This window comes from Xylocopa sonorina, chromosome 3 (assembly GCF_050948175.1).
Source record: "Xylocopa sonorina isolate GNS202 chromosome 3, iyXylSono1_principal, whole genome shotgun sequence".
NCBI classification, from domain to species: domain Eukaryota; kingdom Metazoa; phylum Arthropoda; class Insecta; order Hymenoptera; family Apidae; genus Xylocopa; species Xylocopa sonorina.
In genome coordinates this window covers 9695637-9719956 of record NC_135195.1, presented here as the reverse complement: position 1 = coordinate 9719956, position 24320 = coordinate 9695637, and the positions used below count along the sequence as shown (strand labels likewise).

The following is a 24320-nucleotide window of genomic DNA, read 5'->3' as shown; positions in this document are numbered from 1 at the left end:
TTCATAGATGAGATTATGGACAAATATGTATATTTAAATATATTAAAGGAAAATTTATTTAAAAGTGCTAATAAATTAAATCTCCCGCGTGATTTTTATTTTCAACAAGACCATGATCCAAAACATACTGCCTATATTGTACGACAATGGATCGTTTACAATACCGCACATACATTAAATACCCCACCCCAGAGTCCAGACATGAATCCCATCGAACATGTTTGGAATGAATTAGAAAAAAAAATTAGAAAATATAATATAACAAACAAAAACCAATTAAAAGCTATTATTTTACAAGAATGGAACAATATAGAGCCGGATTTTACAAAAAAATTGGTAACTTCAATGCCAAAACGATTGAAGGAAGTTATCATGAGGAATGGAGGGCCAACCAAATATTAATTTTTAATTTCTAAGTACTTTCAATCATTTGTGCCAATACTTTTGTCCATGCTTAAAACGCTCAATAAATATGTTTTTGTTATTATTTCGCATATCACTTTATTTATATTACTGTTTCTGTTAAATAATAATCTAGAATAATAAATAAATAAACGTGTAAACAAATTTTTCCTTTTTAACAATTTGTTTCATAGTTATAAGCATTTTTATCATAACAATCATGCTGTGCCAATACTTTTGTCCAGCACTGTATATAGGAGAGTTCTGCACGAGGGCCGTTTCTGCCGGTGATCGATAAGCCAGCACGCGTGTCGCAAGACCGTGCGTGTGTACCGGCGTGGGATTATCGTTTTGGGGGTTGACGACGAGGGCTGGCCGGTTGGTACGACCCTGCCGCGTATACACGAATAATTAATTCGATTTCCCGAGCCTTTTTTCACTCCAGGTGGCTCCCTTCTTTATTACCCGCGATGCTCGCCGCGACAAATTACACGGAACATTTAAATTTGCGTCGGCGTTTCTCTTTTTTCGATCCTCGCAATGGCGCGAGGGGTGAACGCGCGACAGTGCGCCTCGACAGAGATGTCTTTATCATCGTTCTCGGTACGACGAGCACCGTGGAAGTTTGAGTAAGAAATAGTAACGTAATAGAGAGTTGTGCTGCGACAATGGTCAAATATTTGTCGAATTTTATTGCCGGGCACACTTGTATGTATAAAGCTTCGAAGATTATTACATCGTTATTTCATTCGCGTACGAGAGCCTCCGATGTTTGCTCAGGATCAGGTACACATGGTGTTTATCGTGTGTACATTATTTTACAGTACAGGCCCTGCCCAACCGTAAATCAAAGAGCAGCAAATACTCGGTAGGCCGTGCATTATGCAGGTGCAATGATCCCGCGGAATCAAGTCGTTAATAGAGAACGGCGCAGAAACTGGCAGAATGTAATGAAAACATGGAAATCGGCGAATAAACGTCAAAAGACAAGTATATATACATACGCGAAGAACAAGACACAGTTGCTGCCTAGCGTTCGCTACGAGAGAACCACGCATTCGCATAACGCTCGAAGCCCGCTCATTAGCGCTATTTCACGAACTTTCCTATTTATTGGAAACAAAAAACCACGCGATCTCATGCGACCTCTGATCTCGACGGAACTACGGTAGAAAGAGTCAAAAGTCGATGGCACGATCGCAATAAACGTAACCCAACCCGACGACGTGGCGTCTTACACAGCCGCGCGTAATTTATCGAAGAGAAAGATAAAGCGAAAAAGAAAAAAAAGGATCGAAGGACTAGGATCGTCGCAGGATCGCTTTATCCGCAGAGAGGAATCTCTTATCCGCGTCGTGTCATTCGCGTCGACGGGGAAGCCAATATAAAGCGGAGAACGATCGCGCTCGAGGCGAGGGCAGTGGCGTGCTCTCCGCTCCTTCGTGATTTTCCCCGTGGCGCGTTTCTTCGCGCATCGATCCGCCGCGGGAAAACGAGTTTCTCCCAGTCTGTCGTTTCTCAAGCCTCGAGAGAAGAGGCCATCTCTCTCTCTCTCTCATTCTCGTTCACCCTGCACGGCTTTCTGGATGAGTCACGATGATAGCGTTGGGAAAACGAGGGACGGCGTTCCACGAACGGTCCCCGTCCACGGCAGGCGTGCCAGTTCGAACGGGGCCTCCCTATTATCCTCTAAATATCAGCCGTGCACGCGTTCGACGATAACGCGAGCTCTGGACGCGTTTCGCGGGATACACCCTAATGGCAGCGTTCGTGCCAGCGCGCAGCCCCGTGGAACGGGCCGCGTCAGGTGGATAAGCGACGATAAGCCGGTGAATTTTAGTGGAATTCTGTTTGACTCGAGCAAACGACCCGTGAACCGACGGAAACGGGCTTCGGGAATGAGACGTTTCGTTCACGAGGAATTTTTCTTCCGTCCACAGGCAACAACGCGTTCCGTTGCTCTCGACGCGGCGACGGTTTTATGGTACGCGTTCGAGTGTTCTGGGGACGTCGCGCCTCGTTACCCTCCGCTCTGTTCCGGTTTGATGGAGACGCGGAGCTTTGTCTCCTGCAGGAGCACCGTGGATCGCCGTTTTACTCGGTTAGAGTCTCGAGCGACGTTAGAAATATCCGGGAAATTTTTCCACCGCTATTGTCGTTGCGATATCCCCCTGTCCAGAGTCGCGGTTGTATTTTTAGATTATTTATATTTAAACGCTACGGTTTCGGCTACACGAATATCACGTGTCCGCGGTAACGAACGCGATAATAAATTGGACGTTTCCAAGCAGAGTTTGCCAGCGGTTCCCGCGGTTTATTTCCAGAAACGCCCGCTATCCATTCACAGGGAAGCGTTTATCCGCGGGTAAACACGCCCTTACATCGCGCGCGGCGTATTCTCCGCGCCGAAACAATTTCCTTTTACGTAGCCCGTGTCACTCGACGTATCAAAAAGGACCGGGGAAGCGCGTCGGGGTTACAGCTTTTTTTTAAACGCGGAATCGAGTTTTACGGGTGACCCACATTTCCAGAAGGTTTTTGTGCGGAGGAAAGTAAAAGGTACGGTTTATTTAGACGAACCTTTCACCTCGCGGTGCTTTGGCATTTTAAGCTTCGCCCCGGTTCCTTTTTCTCTTTTCTCTGCCTCGCGTTCTGACATTTTTTTTTTCTTTTCTTTTCTTTTTCTCTTCTCGCCCCCAGCCTCCTCCTGCTCCTTTCCCTCGTCCCATCTTCTGCGTCCGCGACGCGCTCGATGAATGGACCCGCAGCGGCGTCGTCTATCTATACTCGAGACGCGGTTCTAGGCGAGAGCGTGGAACGAGACTGGTAGGTCGCGAAACTTTCGTCGGAGCTCTACGTACGTAGCGGCGTGGGCGACCGCGCGTGTTCTCGACGTGGAATTCGCCTCACCCACGCGACCACTTTCTATGCACGTTGCCGCGTTTTCGCCAATTGCTTCGAGGACGGTATCGCGCGCCGGACGCGTTTGATAATCGCGCGGGTCAACGATACTTTTGTTGTTATCGCGCCAACTGGCTGGCTCCGCGCACGTACGAACCTTCGTGTCTCTTTTCGAGCTCTTGCTTCCTGCTATTTTTTTTTTTTTTTTTTTTCTTTTTCTATTGGGATGGTCAGTGATGGTACCGTGTGACTGGCAGTGCGATTAAAATGGTTCTCCAAAGAATGGATTTGGGACGCCTTCGTTTTAGCATACATTTGAATGAACGAAAAGTGTACATTTCAAATGTAAATGTACGCGCGATTATCGCTCCGAGAAATGTACTTTTAATCCTGTTAGCTCATCGCCCAGGGAATACCCACCGTTTGGATTAAAACATTAGTCAGCCGAGACATGGGAGCAGTGAAAGCACGAATAAATGGAAAATGCGCTGTTATAGACTGTGCAATTAGCGTGGGAAGATCTTTGAAAGGCCTTTATTCCGCGGACGATTTAACGCTGTCTCGAAACGGAGACATCAACGCCGGAGACGCGGTGTGTTCTCCAGCACACCTTGACAGTCCGTCAGATCGAAACGAGAAGTCGCACGGGAAACGTTTCGAATGAGGCGTGGATTATAAAAAACGAGGGATGGAAGGGAGCTGTTGAGTGCTACTGAAAGAGACCTGGATACCACATGTTCGTTTATTTATCATAAAATGTTGGATAGTCGTCGAGTTTTCGTTTCCCAACTTCATAACCATTTAAAGGCATGTTTTATTGCGCTCGAGTACTAGCCGAGTGTAGCTGGTGTCCCGAGATTTGTTTATGCCTTCTGTGTGCACCCTGTTTCACCCGAGAAATAGAGATCTCGAGGCATGCACGGTTCACGTGACTACGTAGGCTCGTGTGAAACGTACTTTGAAATGCGCATTGCACCGCTACGTGGTATCCAGTATATAATAGCACGTCTAAGAAAAACGGAGTAATCGCAATAGCAAAATTCCTTTCATCGTTCGATCGAGTGATCTTCTAATAATTTTCTATGCTCGCTGAATTTGGGTCTTATCTAAATTCCTACAGACCTCGCACAAGTAACTCGAACCTCGCTTCGAATAAAAAAGGATCTGTCCCATGAAATAGCATATAGCAAATTGGTGGAGGAAAATCCAGTGCGCTACGACGATTACAGATCGATAAGAGGATCGCGCGAGGATCGTACTCTTGCCTCTTGCGTCCGTGATACGCGGCTGGAATCGAGATCACCGCTCCGGATGAGAGGAAGGGAGGAAAAAAATGAGACGCTTAAGACGAAAAGTTATTTGGAGCGCGAGGAATTGACGCGTTCTGCTCGGTAACTACGTTCCAGTTTTCGTAACGAGACCCGACATGTAAAGCGTGCTGCGCGCTGACTCCAGTGAAAATCTCCATTATCGTGCTCGTAAACTTCGATAGCAGGTGCGCCAGAGTCGGCCAATTTCGTGCGATGCTCTGCTTTCGAAGCTGAACTACACCAGCAGCGTCCTGTGACCCATCCTTGCCACTTCTCTGAGAAGCATATAGCATTTCGCATTAAGTATGCAAACAAAAGAAAAGAGACAGAGAGAGAAAGAGCAGTTGTTTCCTATTTCAATTGTTTATAGTTTGCGCGAAACATCCACATAACGGTGATTGAAAGTATAGCAGAGTGGTATAAATTGTAAAGTGACGATCGTACGTATCGCGAAGCCAGTCCAGGTCAGACTCGCGTTTCACTAACGGAGGCCATATGTACCGGCACTCGCCGACCTGTCCACATAAAATTCAACGAATAACGAACATAATCTCTGCCGCTAGCGCTGACCAACGACTTGTACCGCGTGTAGTCGGCGTTGTATACCGGAGTGCCTTACGTTTTACGATTGTAAATTCGCCCAAGGCCCTCGAACTTGGTCCCATCGGTGCGCGCGTCCCTCCTTCTCTCTTCATCCCACTTTGTTAACCGCTCTCGTCGTCTCTGACCCTCTACTCTCCCTTCCTTTCATGGCGTTGCCGCTGATAATCGCTATCATGTCGCGGTGCACGCCTTACGCCACGCTCTCACGTACCGACCAGTTGTTTAAATAATACACGTGCTTGAGGATCGTCGATGCTTTTTCTTCTTTTATTCCTCTTCTCGTTATTCTTCGGGGAAAATCTACTTTTCAGCTAGGAAAATAATAAACGCGCACTTGTATCGTTGAAGAAAGTTGAAGTGGTTCGACCCATGCGCTTCCTTTTTTCAATTCTTTAGGTTCGGTTAAGTGCGAAAATAAAAATAGAAACTACAAAGGTGCGTAATTACACGCGTGACCTTATTCCTCGAATAAAGAGTCCGGCTACTACCTGGCCGAAGATCGAAATCTCGATTTTACGTGGGCCGCGCGATCTCTTCTCGGTTACTCGGGATCGTTCGTTTTAGGGGAACCTTGCTTTCGAACCGCTTTCCATCGATTCCAGAATTAATAAACGTAACCTTCGCGTCTAACAAGTGGCGTGTCTCTCCGAAGGTGGGACGCGCAAAGTGGTTTCCAGTGATTTGTAACGGAGAAAATTGCGACTCGACAAATACGTCGGCGACGAGATACGGAGACTCATCGCGTCCGTTAATACATAATTAATTTGATACGCACGGCCGGAACGATCCGATCGATGGTTGCATCTGGTTACCGATACCTCGACGCGTTCACGAGCTCCTAAGGGTGCTTACCAAGTAAAATAAGTCGCGTATCTTGTTCTACATCGTTCGGCCAGGAACAGCGTCGTTCGATTCTGAGAATCGTCGATGTTTACGAGGCGCGATTTTGCTTGGTTCACGACGAAGTAGGTGAATCCAGCGGTGATCGCGATCTATCGACGCTGGTGACGCGTGCGTGAGTCTTTCGCGAATCGTCACGCGGTGGATGATGTGTACGTGGCTGCCTTTGTCACGTGTAAAGACGCCTCTGTGGAAGGCTGTTTTGGAAATTTTCATTAGAAAACATTTGTGGATCTTCGATCGTGATTAATAACAGTGGTATTCATTTTGGTAAGAAATTAAGTTCACAAAGCCACTCGCGTCGCGTTCGTCAGATCAGAATATGAGATCCTGTAATACCCGGTGTAAAGATCAGTTTTATAACACCGTGTACCGCGCGGAATACAATATACAAGCTGCAGAGATTACGCGTGATTTACGGCGAATCAGCCGAAACGGATACAGCTCGTTCAGCACGTTTGCTCATCGTATAAAAATGAAGACGCGTATCGAAAGTGTGTTCCCCCTTATTAAACAGCAAGAAGCGAATCCAGACGCGCCGCTAACGAGGGGATAAAAATTCAACAACGGATCCGCCGTTAGTTACCGAACGACCCTCGTATATTACTGTCCACCCTTCTTCGATACAAATTATCTTTGGCGCATGCCCTTCCATCCCCCACCCCCTCCAGATTTATTAGCGTAATGTTTCGAGGGCATAAATAACGAGCGCAGCCAGACCAGGGCCAGGAGGAAGACGCGAAAGTAATTAGTTATGCCCATCGGCGCGGTTGAGGCCTCGAAACAGGAAATGTTAGTCGGAGGCGACTCCTGGCTTCGATTTTTCTCGCACGATTATTTATGCGCCGCGTCCACTCGACTCGACTCGACTCCGATCACGGGGTCGGCTTACTACCCAGTCAAGAGACGACGACGTCGAGCTGAGTCAACCGAGTAGCGATAGTAGTCTCCGTTTTCACGCGCGCCCCCGACCGCTTCTCGCGAATCTTCCCTCGGGGGTGAAATTCCAGGTCCACGTGTCGTGCGCGAGGAAAGCGACCTTACGAGTCTGGGATCTCCCGTACGTCTTCCTTCCTTTCAGACGATTCTAAATCAATAGTCTTCTCATTTTTTGCTTCGTTGTAAACATGCGAATACGTTATTGAGTTCACGGTTGCTCGTTGTCAGGAAATTATTAAGTGCATTCGACAGTCTGAATTTATAATGACTTCACGTTTCACACACGACCTCGTAGCACCGCCTTTCTCGCGCGACCGTCCCGGTTTTTCATTTGAAAAATCCGATGTCCCCACGGGTTTTCTACCTTGGACGCGAAATACCTGTCGCGTGAGTAACGAGTTGCAACTTTGGCACCGGCTGCGATTCCCAGTGTCAAATAAATGATAGGGGCGGTCGCGAGTCTGCGTTCCTGCGAACTACGCCAAGCCTGTTCCGTTTATGCTGATTGCAAGGAATCGCCAGTTTCCCAGACCGGAGACCTCCTGGGTCTCTGGGACGTTGCAGAAATTAATTTCCACTACCTTGGGTATTTTTTCTTCTTCTGTTTCCTTATTTTTTTTTCATTGCAACGACGCTGAGGGAAAGTTACACGGCGGTATGCGGCGAGTAAATTCTGTTAATGTCGCATAAATTTCTATGCGCCATTTTATAGGCGTGTCTGACGTGAAAGTCATTCAATGTGCAATTGTAAAATTCTCAAGCGTCAGACGAACGTCCGTTGCGAACTGTCGTAGTCGACCGGATCGATCCGCGGCTCCACTTTGCGCAACGTAGGAAGCGTAACGCGTGAAATGGTTCGCGGAGGGTTCACGCGTGTAGTAATGGAAGCGAGGAATTCAACGGAGTCGGACAGTTAGCGGGTGTTTTTGCTGGCCGGTAGCCGGGTAAGACCAGCGATTAATCGGTAGTTGCCGGGATAACCCCGCCGCGTAAATTACCCGGCGATTTTTCCTGCGGTTCGACGTAAACTTGGCGTATACAAATTACGCGCATGCTCGTCGCTCGGGGAATCGCGTGCGTACGTTTTACGTGCCCCGTGCTGCACAGCCCCGACATCTCTTCCGTTCGTGTTATACGCGCAGTTCCTTAAACCTAGCCATGCGAAATCCACCTCGCGGATACTTGGCCACGATCGTATAATTTCTGATCGCGCGTGGAAATTTCGTTGCTTCGAGGAGCCCTGCGGCTGATTTCTATCCGTAACTTCTATGTTTGTCGAGCGCGGATAGTCGCGCGCTTTTCGCCACCGGCGAGAGTACGCGACGCGCGTACCGGAAGCGTTGCGGGACCACGCTTAAGACGAGGCGTTATCGTTAGTTTGGAAAGATATTAAAAAGTGTTATTTATTTGTTGGTGAAGAATTGGACATTACAGTTATTAGAACAGCTGTTACGATATCTATGTATTACATATAGGTAGGCGTTGTAAAAGGTTATTCTTATTATCCATCAATCTTGGAACGCGTCGTTTTATTATTCAAACTCCTCCATGGTTGTTGCAGTGATTACATGCATTATGAAAACTCATCCGACAGGCTGCTTAAATAATTAGAAAGTGATCCTTTCGAGTAACTTTATGACTCGGTGTCAATCAAGTATCCAATATCTGAAAAGCTCCAACGTATTATATAAGTTGCTTAGTGTGAAATACACGTATTACCTATGCGTTCCTGTCTCTCGTTTCTTCCCTCTAAAGGTTCCTATTTTAATTGTCTTCGCATAAACATGAGACTATTATGCCTTAAAATCATTACCCTTTGCCGTATATTTTCACGAGCATTCCAGTAACAGTATTACCTTCCACAAAAGTTCATTCGACTGTACACCATTAAAATCCTCGTGAGATCACGCATTCTCCTCTAATCGAACCACTGGTCTCAAGAAGGAAATATAAAAACGTAAAATCTTTTTATTTGAGAAGTTGAAAAAGAATTTCTCACGCACTGGAGGCTGACTACGGTTTCTTAAATTTCTTTTCTGGAATAACTTCAAAATACATACCGCTGCGAGGAGAGCCTCGAATTTCGATCCCCGAACTCTATATCCTTCTTCAAATTACCGATTCAATTTTCACACAATATGCTTCTATTCGTCGAGGCATTAGCTTCGAAGGATTTGCGTTTCCAACGAGTCGAGCTGCTCGCCCCATCGATTCACGCACCCCATGCGCTCTCGCCGCCACCCCAAACGCACACATACAAATTACTCGGAATAGGTCCCAACGACGAAGCAAAGAAGAAAAAACCGACGAGACGCTCGATATAGAAAAAGCAATCTCCTTTCGAGCCTTCGCGATGGGAACGTCGCGTCGAAGCGTCAAATTTCATCGGCTCTTCCAGGTTTCCGAACCTTGAGACAGCACTGACGGCGTAGGGACATATTGTGAGCTCGATGGGAACGAGATATCGTCTAAAGTACGAGGCGCGGAGGAGAGATGAGAAAAGTTCGCGGAAAGGGGCGGAAAGAAGGAGACAGAGAATTGGCAAGGGTCTTAGGAAAGGTTCTGGTCTAGACAGATGAAAATGAAGCACTTCTTGCGAACTATTTCTTCAACAGGCGAAAGAAAGATATTCATATGAAGTTTATGCGATATATTTAAACGTAATCTATAGATTATAAAAGTATGATTTCACACCAGATGTATGGTTTCGCAGAATATATCAATTTTGTATAGATCAAAACCTTCGAAAAAATTCTTCGAGGGGTCTACGAATGGTCTCGTTTCGCCTATTCGATTCGTTCACCTCAGAGATTTCTCCCTTCTCTGCAGCGACAAAATGGCGAAGGGGATAGCCACGGAGATAGGTCTTTGATCGATACACGGTCAGACCTCGGTTCTCGCCCCTAGGCAGAGTGCGTTTTTGCATTCGAAGCGGCCTACAGCTGGAGGCACAGCTGATGGGACATACCCATGGCTGTAGGGGTCGCGCGGTTTTCCTACCCTTCTTCCAGGTCAGGGGACAGTCCCGTTGACGTTCGGCTGTAATCGATTTATCCTGGCTTTGCCGAGTCCTAACCTAACGTTCCACGCACCGAAAGGAAAATATTGGCGGATTTCAACGGTGCCAATTTGTCGATGCGATTACTGTGTGTAGGTTTGCTTCTAATCCGGGTATCTAGGGGATAATAGAACCGGGAACGTTCGTTAATTGTATCGCGGTATCGTTTTTCGAGAGTTTAATTTCAAGCAACTCGAGAGGAATTCCCTTTGGAAATTTATTGGAAAGTTTTATTCATTATTTTCGTCTGGAGCTGCGGTACAATTTTTCGAGCTATTTTTCGCCGTTAACAAACGCTTCTCGTAAATAGTCTCCTCCAATTTATAGCTCGAAAAATCCCAGCGATACCTAAAATAAGACCACGAGCTCGCGACCGCGAGATAACTAAATCATCTCGCGCTCACACGAAACGTGTACATTTTCCAATCGATAAATACCGCTCGACAAGATAAACACGCCTAGACCATAGACCATATAGCTTCGTATTTCACTGAAAAGATTTAGAAGACGATCCATTCCAGCCTCGTCTCGATTCTTTTCATCCGCTCGTGGCGAATAACGAAAGCCTCGTCGTCGAGTGTCGAGAACGCGTCGCGGAGGATCGAAGAAGCACAGGAAAGTCGAGAAAATCTAAGTCGATCGATGAGTACACGCAGCGGTGGTGGCTACCTGTTTTCTCCTGTCTCTCGCGGTAAGAGTAAGAGAGAAAGGATAGAGAGCGGAGACAGAAGGGCAAGCACGCGTCTCTCCGGCACTCGTCCGGTCGAGAGAGGTCGAGAGAGGTTTGAGGTAGGTCGATCGACGAATGACTCACCCTTCGGTTTCTCTCGAGAACGATCGGGCGAGCCGGGCAGCCGCCCGTTGGGCGGAGTGGCTTCCACGGTGGGCAGCACGTCCCATTATATCCCTCCGTGGCTCATTAATATCGTGACATCCAATATCGTATAATTATAACTGAACTGCGGCGCTGCGTCTCCGCATTAGTCGCAGCGGAGGAACGGCCTCACCCGTGAACCGATAATGATTCATCGGGCACGGGTTAAGCGTGGCTCGTTATCTCGCAACATTCTTCCATATTGGTTCCAGCTTCGACTGTGCCCGCGCGGTCTGTACGGATAATTGGCCGCCAGAGCGGCGTTGACCGTGAATGGAGCCCACGGGGGAAGAGGTCACGCCGCGCTTCGCACAGGGTGCGCGGGAGAAGAAGCGGCGACGGTGGGCCTTCGAATCGTTCGATCGTTGGGGATTTCGTTTGATCCTCGTTGCAACGTGTGCGTGGATCGGGCTTGAAATTATTCCCTTGTTAAAACCGTAAGGAAATGACCACTTGTCGGAAGGTGCTCGAGTGCGAGAACCAGTTTGTCGCTACTACTGCTTTCATTGTTATTTGCGGACACTACAATGGTATCGGGTACGTATCGGACGATTACGTAATGTATTTATAGCGCACAGTGAATGGAACCATGTATGGGTTCATAACGCTCGAATAGTTAGCAGGATCGTTGCGGAGCTATCGAGAATAGAAGTTTCGCAGTCGAGGAAATTAAAGGAAAGGTGGCTGAAGAAAGGCGCGTGTCGCGAGTGCCGCGTTTTTCCCTAAGTAAATTGTTGAACTTCTTGCCGGAATGGAATTGTGTGAGTCACGCGTGGGAGGAACGAGCCTGGTTCACACTGTCGCCCCTTACGTACAATTAGTATATACACACGCTCGCCTCGATACGAATTATGTGCGCTCGAGTCGAGCGCTTAGAAGAACGAAACGCGGAGTTTTCGGTGTTAAGATATTCGAGACGCGTCTCGTAGTCACTTCCGTTGTCGCGTTCGATATATTATTGCTCTTTGAGGAGATCTGCCGACGAAAATCGATATTCATCGGACTACCCTAAGCGGGCTATTGTAAGGGCGCGGTGTCTATTTCCGTTTCGACGTACAGAAATAGAGACGCGTAAATGGTAGCCGAAACCTATTTTGACGAGCAAGAGGCACCGTGGTAGTAGCCAAGGTTGAGAAACCGAATTCCCGCTTCCCCTTTGGTTCGGAGCGCGCAGCGTCGAGACAGGCGGACCAAAGTGCAGACGCGTCAGCCCTTTAAAGTGGTTTTTACTGGAAACGTGGCCGTCGTATCGTCTTTGCAGGAGCATCCGCGCGTATTCGCGAGTACCTCGAGTGTACGACGAGCGTAAGCGTCCGCGTGGTTCGTTGCAGCGTGACCGGGCCTAGCCATTTCCTCCGCGCCCTTTCCGACGACACGTAACGCGTTCCCGCGGTGGAGAAAATCAACGGTCTTTCGTAATCTGATTTTTCCATCGGCAGGATCTCGAGACACCGCGCACGGTATATACCCTCCACAATTGTATGTGCATACGCGTACGTATGCCTAGAACGTTCTCTATGGAACGAAACAGGCGCACTCGCGCACACAGATGCAGAAGGCAGGCGTCGCGTATCGGGCCTGCGGATAGCGGACGTATCGAGTCGGAGCAGGAGAGATAGAGAGAGAGAAAGAGAGAGATGGTGAAAAAGGAAGGGTGCGAGGAAGAAGGAGTTAGCTCGAGCATGTGCGGACGGGGGAAGAAAGGGAGAAGAAAGGCTGGTCGCGGGACAGACGGAAAGAGAGAGGAAGAAAGGGAGTAGGAGGAGAATGAACGCAGTTGGGCGGCCGTGTCAGTGGAGTTCAATCTTAATATAGTGTGACCCCCACTGCCATTCGAGACACTGTCGGATGCAACTGCAGTTGCACCGCGCGAGCGTGAGAGAAAGGGAAAAAAGACGGCGCGCTTAGTAGTAGTCGAAGGAAGAGGGATACGCGGCAGAAAGAGAGTCGGTGTGGGAGAAAGAGATCGCCGGCGTAGAGGGAGAGAAAGAGAGGGAGCGTGGCGAACGGGTGCGTGCATTGCACCTTATTCCCCTGTCCGGCGAGTGTGCCTCGCTCGGTTATTTCAGAGACATCGGCCCCGAGAGAGTCGCGCGAGCGAGGCGCGTACGTATACGTACACGCACGTGTATGCGCGTCTGCCTATACGTGTATACATCTACATGTACGCGTACGTATGCGTCTATAGATCGCGTACGCTTACGCACGGAGCGCATAGATGCGGTCGCGCTCGCCCGCGCGCTACGCATACGCGGCCACGCGATGCGTGCGCTCTCGCGGGATTGTTCGGACGAGTGTCATCGATCTATTTCGAGAAGAGGCTGGAATTTCTGGCCTTCGAGGTACACGCTGGGTAGGGAGGTGGTCGAAGGGAAACGCGTAAGGAGAGAGACGGAAAAGGGAAGGCGTACAGTGGGATAAAGAGGACACACCTGCGCGTTGGAGAACCGTACCACTCGGTGGTCGACGTAAGAGTGACCATCGCGTCCGTTCGCGGCTAGCTCGAGGCCCGTGTTCTCCACGATTGTAAAGGGCCTCTATGATTGGAGCTACGTCCGGCCAATCGTCGACTGGTTTTCCTGGAACCTGGTGGATATCACCATGACCGTGCGTCGAACGCGCAGCACGTTGATCGCGATGAGGCTACTTGTTCCACGAGCTAGAAATTGTTCTGGTTCGATTGAACTTGCATACGTGCAGCCATGTTCCCGATCTATTTTGGTAGCGGTGTACCGATTGTTCTACCAGCTTGAACCTTCTTCGCCGCAAATAATTAGTACAAATAATCGAAATTGGTCGGAATAATCTCTCTCTATTAGTACCATCTTTTGAAATCACAGTTCATCAACGATCCATATAAATTTTTCAACGTCATTTGCAACGGATGATCCGGGGTACTGGAAAAAGTTGCACCACCGCTGACGGGTAGATCTCGAGGCAGAAACGAGAGGCGGAAAAAGTGGCTTCCTCGAGTTTGGCAGAATTGGTAATTTTCTGGGCGTCAGTGGAGTTTCCTCGGATGTTCCGGCGACTCTGGTACACACCGCAGGCAGGAGGGATGGCGGCGCGTCGTGGAACGGACGGAAAGAGGCTTGGAAGCGGCGGAGAGGATAAGGTGGTTGAGGATCGGACGGCAGTGGGGCCGAGCGGTGGTACCAGGCCGTTGCATTGTGGGGGTGTTGGCCTTCAACTTGACGGCGCAGTTTCACTGACCTGCCTGAGAAACTCGTGATATCCGCGCGGCTCGTGCCCCACGAGCGGACGTACGGACGCACGAACGTCCAGAGACGCCAGAGGGTACCGCTACTTAAGGGCCTAGCCGGTCCTAAATAAACTTACCGCGATCCGCCGACCGATTCCCTTTTGCCCGTACATTGTTTCACATTTGCTCGACTGCCAATGGGCGCACCGTGAAAATCCAGACTTTCCTCTCTTTCGAGCGGATCCTTCGTTTTTCCCGGTTTTCGGCCGGTTCAAGGATACTCCGGAGGATGGTGGGAAATTCTGGGCTGTGTTTCATGGTTGACGGAGAAATGAGTTATTGGATAGTTTCAAAGCGGTGCTGTTTAATTAACAGCGTAGATGTAATAATATGGCTACGTAGTTTTTGATGGGATGGAAATATCTACTGTTAAAGCCAAGGGATTAAGCTAATGGTATTCAATTACATCAGATTAGTGGAAATTAAGTAGCTGATTGAAATTGCTGGAATTCAGCCGGTAATTATGAAGACAATTGTTGATTACTTTGCTGTAATGCTTTTAATTACATTTGATACTTATTTTATTACTCGTGAGAAATATTAGACTTTCAGAGCGACGTGGAATTGGTATTTTTATCGATCCTTTACATAAATTTGTAAGTTATTGCCGAGTGTAATATGAAAGCGATAACGTTCGTAATTATGTACCAGAAGTCGTTTTTATAGTGGAAGCTAATTGCATCGGAGCATTTAAGTTTTATCATATCTCAACTGTTCTCCACGCGTATCTTCCACATCGGTTACCATACTTTTAATTGCGCGATGATAAAACACGTAATAGCGTAGAACAGGAAATCTCGCTATATGGAGATCGAGTTGATCGACGACGAAATCGCCGAAAGAGCTTCTCTAATTGGAGAACGTTTAGAAAATACGTAACCCTAACCTGGATTCGTTTTAGCCGATGGTAGTCGCGGGAAGATGTTAAGCGCGTTCAAATTTCGAGAGAGGGGCGTTCCCAGCCGTCGACGTTCGCGACTAGCCGCGTTTTAAATCAGTAAAAGGAGAGGTAAACGAACGACTCCGATTCTCCGCGGTCCTTTTCGGGTCGAGGCACATCGATACCCGCCCACGGTCGTCGGCGAACAGCCGAGGAAAAGACGAGCGGCTCTCCGGCGAGGCATTTCGTGGCTGTAATTAAAGCAAAAGACGAGCAGATGGCCCCAGAGTTCCTGTCCCCGCTGGGCCATTTTTTCTTTTCTCTTGCCCGCCTCCTCCCGCCGCCCTGTTCAAAAATGCAACCTCACGTGATTCCAAGAAGCACGGTAGCCGCAACATTTTAGTGTTTCATCCGGGCAAATGTCGTTCGCCTGGTAGTCAGCGTTCGTAAAATTTTATCAGCGATCTCGTTTGCGGTAGCCTCGCTTGAGAGCGTAACTTTCGCAAAGGCGAAGCAGGGGAAGTCGAGATATCTTCAGGGAGAGAGACTGTTTCACGGCCCATCGGAACTTTCCGAGACCATCGACTATTTTCGCGTAGTACTCCGTAGAAATGTTATCGGTGGTCTCATTCGCGGAGGACCGTTCGTTTGACACGCGAACGATTGTCATTTGGAACCCTCTCCGGGTAGAGGAATAGGTACGCGTAGATCGCGTCGGTGGTTCTAACGTTAAGCGGGACGCATCGAGCGGAGGAAGTCACGGACAGTTTCGCAGGCGATCAAACGGAATTTTGATATCGATCGATCCAGTCCGCGTAATCGATGTTCGATAATGGTACCGGGAATGGCGGCCGTATCGGGCTTGGGGGCGACTTTGGCGTCGGTATTGCAAATCTGTCGATAACGCCGGCCACTGTGCGCGAGTGCTGCACTACGTCCGCTAGTTTCTGAGCCGCGTGTATAATGCAGCTGCCTGGTATAGAGGCGCGTGTTACTACTATTGATCCTGCGGCCTCTCGAGAGCTGAAGAGAGAGGAACCGATGTCGTGGCTGGTGCAGATTTCAGCAACGTCATTCGAGAGAAAAAGAGAGGGAATGACGTATCGTGGGAATATAAGAGGTCCAAACTGCTCTCCCAGGAGAGGGCTTTGCCACGGCATTGTACTCGGCAGTGCCGTAGAACGGGCCACGTGCTTCGCCGTGCATCGAGCTACGTGAATGGCACCTCGAATGAATAAGAAAGAAATCAACGGAATAATGAACCCGGTTTTGCGCCGATGCGCCGTGGCGTGGTACGTGTCGCGGGCGTAAACGCGGAACGATGGCTATTACGGTTCTTGCCTATCTTATTAACCCCTTCGCTATGAGCCGAACGCGAAAGAGCTACGCCGTTGCGCGCTCGTCGGCTCTAACGCGGCGGTACGCGAGTTAACGATATTAGTATCGCGTGCTTCGTGCCTCCCTCTCCGCTCGGCACTTTATTCTACGGTGGCTAACGAAAAACTATTTACGGTACATACTCGTATTTTACAGCGAGACGTTTACGATTACCTTGTACATTTCATTTTTCCCAGTTAGCGGATTTTTGCCGTCCAGGAATTGCCTATGAAACCGCTGTTAAATATCGTGGGAGATCGAGTATACCTACGTACGATTAATTAGTCAGTTATTTCGAAGCGTACGTAATTGCGTACGCGAGTTACTGTTCGCAGTGGTTGCATCTTCATCGGTATCGTCGCTCTCCACCGTGTTCCCTCCTACATCACTGTTATGAGTACACCGCGAGAACAAGATCAAGTACATCTCTCGCGAGATCGGAAAGCTTCGAAACGTACCGTGAATCCATCGAATCACCGATATATTTCATCTCGAGCCAACTCGAACATTCCCTGCCGAACCTATTACTCCCTTTTCGTCCCCAGCGATCTCGCTGTGCGTGCAAGAAGAGGAACAAGACCGAACAACAAGAACGAGAGGAAGAATTCGAATCTCTCCTCCGGCCTCCCGTTTGGTCCCTTCGATAGAGACCCCCGGACAAAGGCAAAAGGCGCCTCGCGTTCGCTCCGATGCAGTCTCCTTCTCAACTCCTCTCTCTTTCGTTCGTACACGCTTCTCCACTCTCCGTCTCGCCTCACCTTGGCCGCGGCCCTTCAACTGTCTGCGACCCACGCCCCACCGTCTCTTCCTCCATCCGAACTACCACCACTATCGGCCATCGAGTCAGCAGCCACCTTCTTCGACCACGAGGAGCAACCTTCTACTACTACTACTACTACTACTTCTTCTTCTTCTTCTTCTTCTTCTTCTCCATCGTCCTCCTCTTCGTCGTCATCGTCGTCCTCGTCGTCTTCGTCGTCGTCGTCGTCGTCGTCGTCTACGTTGTTCACCAGCGTGTCTTCTTCGCTCGCCACCTCTTCTCTGTCCTCTCCTCTCGCTTGGTACCTCGCGGCTGTCCCCGCCGCCACTACTCTTATAGGTTCGCGTATACAGATACCGCGTCCACCTGCCTTCCCAGAGTTATTTAGCCGACCGAACCGCCCCATCCTCGCCCTAGGCGAATTTCCGGAACACGGGGAGAACCTTTGGTAAACGGAAACTTTGTAACGCGCCCGTCCACGCGACTTTCTGCGGCGATTAAACGCCGAATGGCGCGATTGCTTCCGACTTGGAATACCGGTTAACGATGAGAGAGGTTCGTTCCTGCATATTGGCGATATTTAGTATTCCCATCGCACAGGCAGATGGCAGATGGACTTGGGTAGTTCCAGAAGTTCGCTCGAAATGGTCCAGAGCAGCGAGACGCGTTAACCACGGTTTCCAAAGTGATAAGACGCGTATCTTATAATACGGAAAGTCGAAACGCGCTGGATTCCATTTAGTCATGAGAGGTTCCTCGTGTTTTCCGTGTGCTCTTCGCTCGGGAAACTATCTCCCGTTCGTGTTCAACTCGTACGTCATCGGGTCTGCCCTTCGAAGTTTGAAGGAAGGTCGTTACATCAATGGCCGAGATCGAAGAACCTCGAGTGTGCTTCTCGAGACGTGAATCTGTCGTTAAAAGTTGAGGTAGTTAAGAGATATTTCCAAGATTCCTCTTTGACGAGGGTGGAGGAGATTGTTGTCCTCTTTTTGTTGTAAACCGTGGAAATTCACTGTGGACCGTGTCGGACAAGTTGAAAAATGCATCGAGCATCATCGGTGTTCTTTGATATTCCTTTTTTGAGACTCGCGCGTGTCGTAATACACGTGCATCGCACGGATGAATTATGGTGTCTAGCTGGTGGTCAATTAACGGCACTCGATGGGTTTATTACGTGATTCAACGACGTGGTTCGTATCATCCTGTGGCCTGACGCGTCGGAGTGTACTTGGAAGGCTTTCGAGTTTGTTGTTCGTAATATCGGTCAAGAAACTTGGTGGAATTCGATAAGGAAGATACTTTGAATGGAAAATTTCTCACAATCGCAGACTTTATTGAGACGAAACGTTTTATTGTTCATAAATTTATCGCTAATCAAACACAGCGTTAGTGCAGCGGAAAAGTGATTGCAAAATATTATTTGCGGATAGAATATCGAGGTAGAGAAAACATTAAGTGAATTTTAGAGTAGTTAAGCGAATCAAGGCTGCCGGAATGCAATTACTCAACGTTGCTCGATAAAACAAATTCCCGTTCGAATTGAATTCATCGTGCCTCCGTCCTAAGTGCCATTTCCAATGCTCGTTCCGTGGGACACCGCCGCGCGACGTGCTCTCTCCACGCAGGCTAACCAGCCCCCTAATTTTTATCCCTCCCCTCGATTTCTACGTCTTTCTTCTCGTCTACTATACGGCCCGAGGCATCTCGTCGGTGTATCCTCGGGCAAATTTATGCTTCTTCAGATTACGGATAATAATGGTTACCCTTGTGCCGTGGCGAGCTCTCGTCTTAACAATTTGCCAGCTAGAATTACGACCGACTTCACCCCGCGGCGTTTTATCGCTACGATGCTACGCCCGAGCGGAGCACCTAGTCATTGGCATACGCGATATCGCACGATTCCCAGTTGGATGCGAAAGATCTCGTGAAAATTCCCCAGTCCCCGTTCAACGATCGCGCGACTGATTGAGCGATTGTCTTATCGACCTCGCGGAGTATACCGTACTCGACAGCGCGATCGAGATCGATGAAAAAGTTCAGTCGAAAATTGCCCGCACATCTTCCTCCACGTTGCGAAATCAGCCAGTTTTATCCATCTCTCATCGCTGGATTCTTATAGAATCGAGCACGTAAAATTGTTTCGTTTCCGGTCATACTACGAATTGCAATTCTTCGATCTGCCAATCTAACCGTGAACGCGCACCACCCTTGATCCATAAACTGTCCGTAAATAATGCCAACCTTGTTTAGCGCGGACGAGGAGGATCGCGCGTTTGGCAATCGCGACCGAGCTATAAATGAAATATCGAATCCTTGAGCGAGGAATTACGGTGTTAACGAAGAAAGTAGGACGAGCTTCTAGCTGGAAATTTCGCGTCAGGGTCTGTTGTCAGGGTCTCGCCTAGAAATTCGGAAGCAAACAGTTTCTCTTTTCCCCGTTGCCGTTTAAACGGCAAAACCGAATTGCCCCGGTAAACGAGACGCTTGGCGACTGTTCGCCGTTCGATGCTGCTTTCGCTCGGTTCCCCAAGGATTCTTGAACATTCCACGGTCTAACGTAACGCGCATCCTTCATGGTCCGCGAGTTGATCGAAGCCGGGGCTGGCTCGTTCCGCAAGGGTCGTCGTAGAACCGCAGAACGAAGACGTCTTCGCGAGCATCGTCGCTCGTGGACGGTGGTGGAAAGTCGACGAAAAATAAAAAAGGGGTGGCGATGGTGGTGGGGCAAGGTGCGTAACCGCTGAATGAATATAATCGGCGAAGGTAAACCGGCTGGTAGGAAGAAACGGGACGGGCGAGGGAGGGTGGTGTTGGGTACAATGGGCTCCGAAAATAAAGCGTGATCGATGAAACCGAAACAGGATTTCACCCCGTCGAACCGAGGACACGCGCGGACGCCAGTCTCCGTACGCGTTGCGAAATAATTCCACCGGTTAGTCTACGATCGCTCGTTACGGTTTCGCTACGCAATTGGAGTACGTCGAGCGTAACGCGTTCACGGGCAGGAAAGAAGACTCCGAGAGAGAGAGACCTTGTTCTTGACTGGAAGTTTCGCGTACGTGAAACGGGTTCATTTGAAATTCATCCGAATCCAGAGTAACCCGAGTTTAAGGTAACGGATACTTAAAACGACGGACATTGTTGCTAATTAATTATAATCGTATCCTTGTTCATCGGTCATAGCGCCGGCTCGTATCAGATTGCTCCAAGTTAACAACGTACAAATGGAAACTTGATTCCGGCCTGGCTAATGCAACCGCGGTCGTCCAATGAGAAGTAATGGCACTAGATAAAGCTACCTCTCGTTGGGCGATCGCGCGTGAGATCGGAGTCGTTGCTTTCGTACAGCTCGGTTCACACCGTTCGAGGGTTTATTTAACGTCCGCTCGAGACTGCCACGGTCCAAGCGGCTGAAATCTGGCAAACTCTGTATCTCGCGTCGGACGGAAGATTTTCGCCAACTGGTTGCCAAACTGGCGTCGAATTACTTCGATTCGGCCGGCTAAAAGGGATAGAGACTCGTTTCAATTGGCGAACGCGGTCGACTCCCCTGTGGCCAGGTTCCACGCACTCGTCGACGCGACGATGTCACGCCCACGCGACGTTTTTCCGTGGGAAAATTCGCCGGATCCATCGGAATTCCTTGGATGCAAATGGCCCCTCTCCTCTTTGTCACGGCGGCAATTACGCTCGCGCCCCCGGGACGACCTCGCGTCCCCTTTTCCTCTCCCGCGTTTCAAACGCCACGGACCGCGACGTGGCGTGCAGTTAAGGCCGTATCGATGTCAAGATTGTGCCGCAGCGGCCGTCCCTGAAGAGCCATGGACGCCCGTGACATTGTCGCGTCGCGTCGAGCCGCGCAAGGACTACGTACCCGACCAAGGGAAACGTCTGAGCGTTCGCAGTCGCCGACAAGCGGTAGACAAGCGGACGGGCAGAAATGTGGTGTCTGCTTTTTCGTCGAGCGAATGAAATTGCCTGGCGCTACGCGAGACGAACCTCTTTCGTTTCGTACGGAAGAACGTTCGATGGACTATCGAGGTTTCTGCCACGATCGATCTCCTTGGTAGCGAGAGACGAAGGAAATATGAAGTGGAAGGTTAATAGCCTCGGTTCAGAATTTGCATACGTTTGAAACGCTAGCTGTCGAAGGGGGGATAAGCTAGGCGCACGATTCGCAAAAGTTTCGAACGCACGGAAACACGCAACGCATCGGCGACAAAAGCGTAGTATTTCACGTCCCGCAGAAAATCGCGGATTCGAACAATAATTCTTCGGCTAACGCGCAGACACGATACCCATTGCCATTTCCGAGAATCGTTAAGACGACATCATAACTTTTTCGCGGACGGTTCAACGATCCAGTCTCGGGAACTTAAGATCACATCACTCCCGTACCCATTCCGGCCCACTCGATAACCCAGCGAGCGAGCGAGGCGAGCATCGGCCATCCGTTTCCTCGGCCGTTCCAAATTTGAAATCGTTAAATCACACGATTTACAGTCGCGGCGAGCAATCGATACGGTCAATTAAAAGGCTCGCTAATGAACGCGAGGAATTGCGCAGCGGCGGAGGAACGGAAAGGATCGCGATGGTATGCGAGGGCCTGAGGATGGCGGGTTCGTTGTACGGGGGATGGGGGTGCAGGGGGTATCCGCGTGTGTCGCGCGCGTTCGTTGGCGTTCCGAAGGAGAGAGTGAACTGAATGAAAGGGAGCTTGGAGAAAGAGAGAAAGGGAGAGGGGGCGACGGATGAAGCCGCGAAGGATAGCCGCGGGACGGAGAAAGGTGGTGGTGGACGCGTCGCGGACGAGGACGAGCGTAGAAGCTGGTACGTCCGCGAAAGAAGGAAAGGTAGAGGAGTGGTTCACCTGCATTGCTAGCATTGCGCCGGCTCAAGGCCAGGGAGTCTGCGAGACCGAGGACCAGACCGGGTCGGGACCTCCTTCCTTCCAGTTTCCTGCACCCTGTTCCCTCTCTCTCTCTCTTCCTTCCACGCGGCGTATCTTTGGTACACGCGCGCGCGCTCGCGCGTGGTGTCTTGTTCCTAGCGTACGAGCCATGCGTCGCGACGCATGGTCTCTAAAAAAGAAAAAAGAAACAAAATAATAACAACAGCGATAATTGTGATAAAAAGTAAAAATTGTATATCTAAACGTTCGTTCCACCGTTCTGATTGCAGGTTGTAAAATCAAAGCGCTCCGGGCGAAGACCAACACTTACATCAAGACTCCGGTCCGCGGCGAGGAGCCGGTGTTCGTTGTAACCGGACGCAAGGAGGACGTGGCCCGTGCGAAACGCGAGATCCTCTCGGCGGCGGAGCACTTCTCTCAGATCCGCGCGTCGCGCAAGAGCTCGTTGGGCGCGTTGTTGGGCGCGCCGCCTGGACCGCCAGCGTCGGTTCCGGGCCACGTGACGATTCAGGTACGAGTCCCGTACAGAGTAGTGGGCCTGGTGGTTGGACCGAAGGGGGCGACCATCAAGAGAATCCAGCATCAGACGCACACCTACATAGTGACGCCTAGCCGGGACAAGGAGCCTGTGTTCGAGGTGACAGGGCTACCGGAGAGCGTCGAGGCGGCGAGACGCGAGATCGAGGCGCACATAGCCCTACGTACCGGCACAGGAACCACCCTCGACGATTCGGAACTGCTGAGCGTGCTCTGTCGCGGTGGCCTAGGCTCGATCCTCGGTTGCCTCGATCCACCGGGCTCGAACGGCTCGAACGGGTCCAGCGGCGCGTTCTCAAGCAGCGGCAGTTGCAGCAGCTCGTCCAGCAGTTCCGGCGCACCAGGACTGAACGATCTCGTGGCGATCTGGGGCGCAGGCATGGAGAGAGACGAGGGCCTCGGCGAGTCGCCCTCGTTCGAGTCGCAGACCGCGTCCGCCTCCTCGATCTGGTCGTTCCCGGGCGTCGCGCTACCCTCGAGGCCGTCGCCGCCCGCCTCGGCGAGTCCCACGTCACCGACGGACTCGCTCCTCGGCGGTGGACGACGGGAGTGCTTGGTGTGCGGCGACAAGGAGGTCACCGCAGCCCTCGTCCCCTGCGGACACAATCACTTCTGCCTGGACTGCGGCAATCGGGTCTGCGAGAGTTCCGATCCCAGCTGCCCCGTTTGCTCCAGGCCTGTATTGCAGGCGCTTCGTATCTTCTCTTAAGCACCGACACCGGAGCCAGCCAGACGACCACCCGACAGGCTCCGCATCCGTCGCGGCACCTGGTACAGCGGCTGTACACCATCGACTCGACACCATCGACCAGATGATACGTCTGCTCTTCGACCTTTTTGCCGACTCATCCAGGAACGACGGCGCCGGAGAACGGCTCGACCCCGAATTTTCCGTATATAAGCTCGTGTCCCCCGTGTTCGGTTCTTTAGCCGCGGTTCTGACGACGACGACGACGACGACGACGGCGACGAAGACGACGACTACGATAAACAACACGTGGACAAAGACACAGACGAGGATGACGACGAGGACGAAGACGAGGACGAGGATCCCGCGGCCGGCGCTCGGGGGAGCGGACGCGCGCGCACAATGTCTCAATTCCACTGCTGCCAATAACCTCTTCTACGCGCCGGGAATGCCCCGATATATTAAATGCTATTTGTCGCGTCGTTCCCGCCGATCGGATACAACGAAGTCAGCTTTTAAGTTCTACGAGAGTATATCAGAACGCGAGAGTGGGAGAGAGAGGCAGAGAGTACGAGAGAGTGCAAGAAAGAGAGAGAGAGAGAGAGAGAGAGATTAACATAACTCGCTCATTCATTGTCATCGTTTTTTCATACTTTTACCCCTGGATATATGCGTACGTAGTTGATGGCACGGGCTCGCAGGTTTACGCGTAATCACGCACCCACAAAGTACGATCGCAGAGCTGACGGCGTGACGGAGAGCGATGAGAGGATACACCCTGTTCACGTTGGTGTGAACGCACGGCTTGTGTAATGTGGGAGAAGGATTCGTTTGGCTTTGCCGTTTATAGGGTTGCCTTCGAACTATCGGAAAAAGTTTGACGCGTACGGATCGAGAGCTTCGTAGTAGCGAGACTG

The 24320-nt window shown here is 50.2% G+C and overlaps 1 protein-coding gene across 3 annotated transcripts in view; it reads left to right on the top strand.

Annotated features, from left to right (window-relative positions):
* The window catches only part of LOC143422394 (RNA-binding protein MEX3B-like), a 65955-nt gene extending 42259 nt beyond the window's left edge, over positions 1-23696 (top strand). Inside the window, exons 1-2 of one of the 3 annotated variants that reach the window (XM_076892990.1) lie at positions 19971-19995; positions 22448-23696. In XM_076892990.1, coding sequence (XP_076749105.1) covers positions 19980-19995; positions 22448-23424 — 993 coding nt within the window. In that variant the 5' untranslated portion in view covers positions 19971-19979 and the 3' untranslated portion in view covers positions 23425-23696. Of the gene's footprint in view, positions 1-19970; positions 19996-22447 lie in introns of those variants that run through there. The other 2 variants (XR_013101708.1, XM_076892989.1) reach the window with 2 other exon arrangements.
* Positions 23697-24320: the final 624 nt, after the last annotated feature.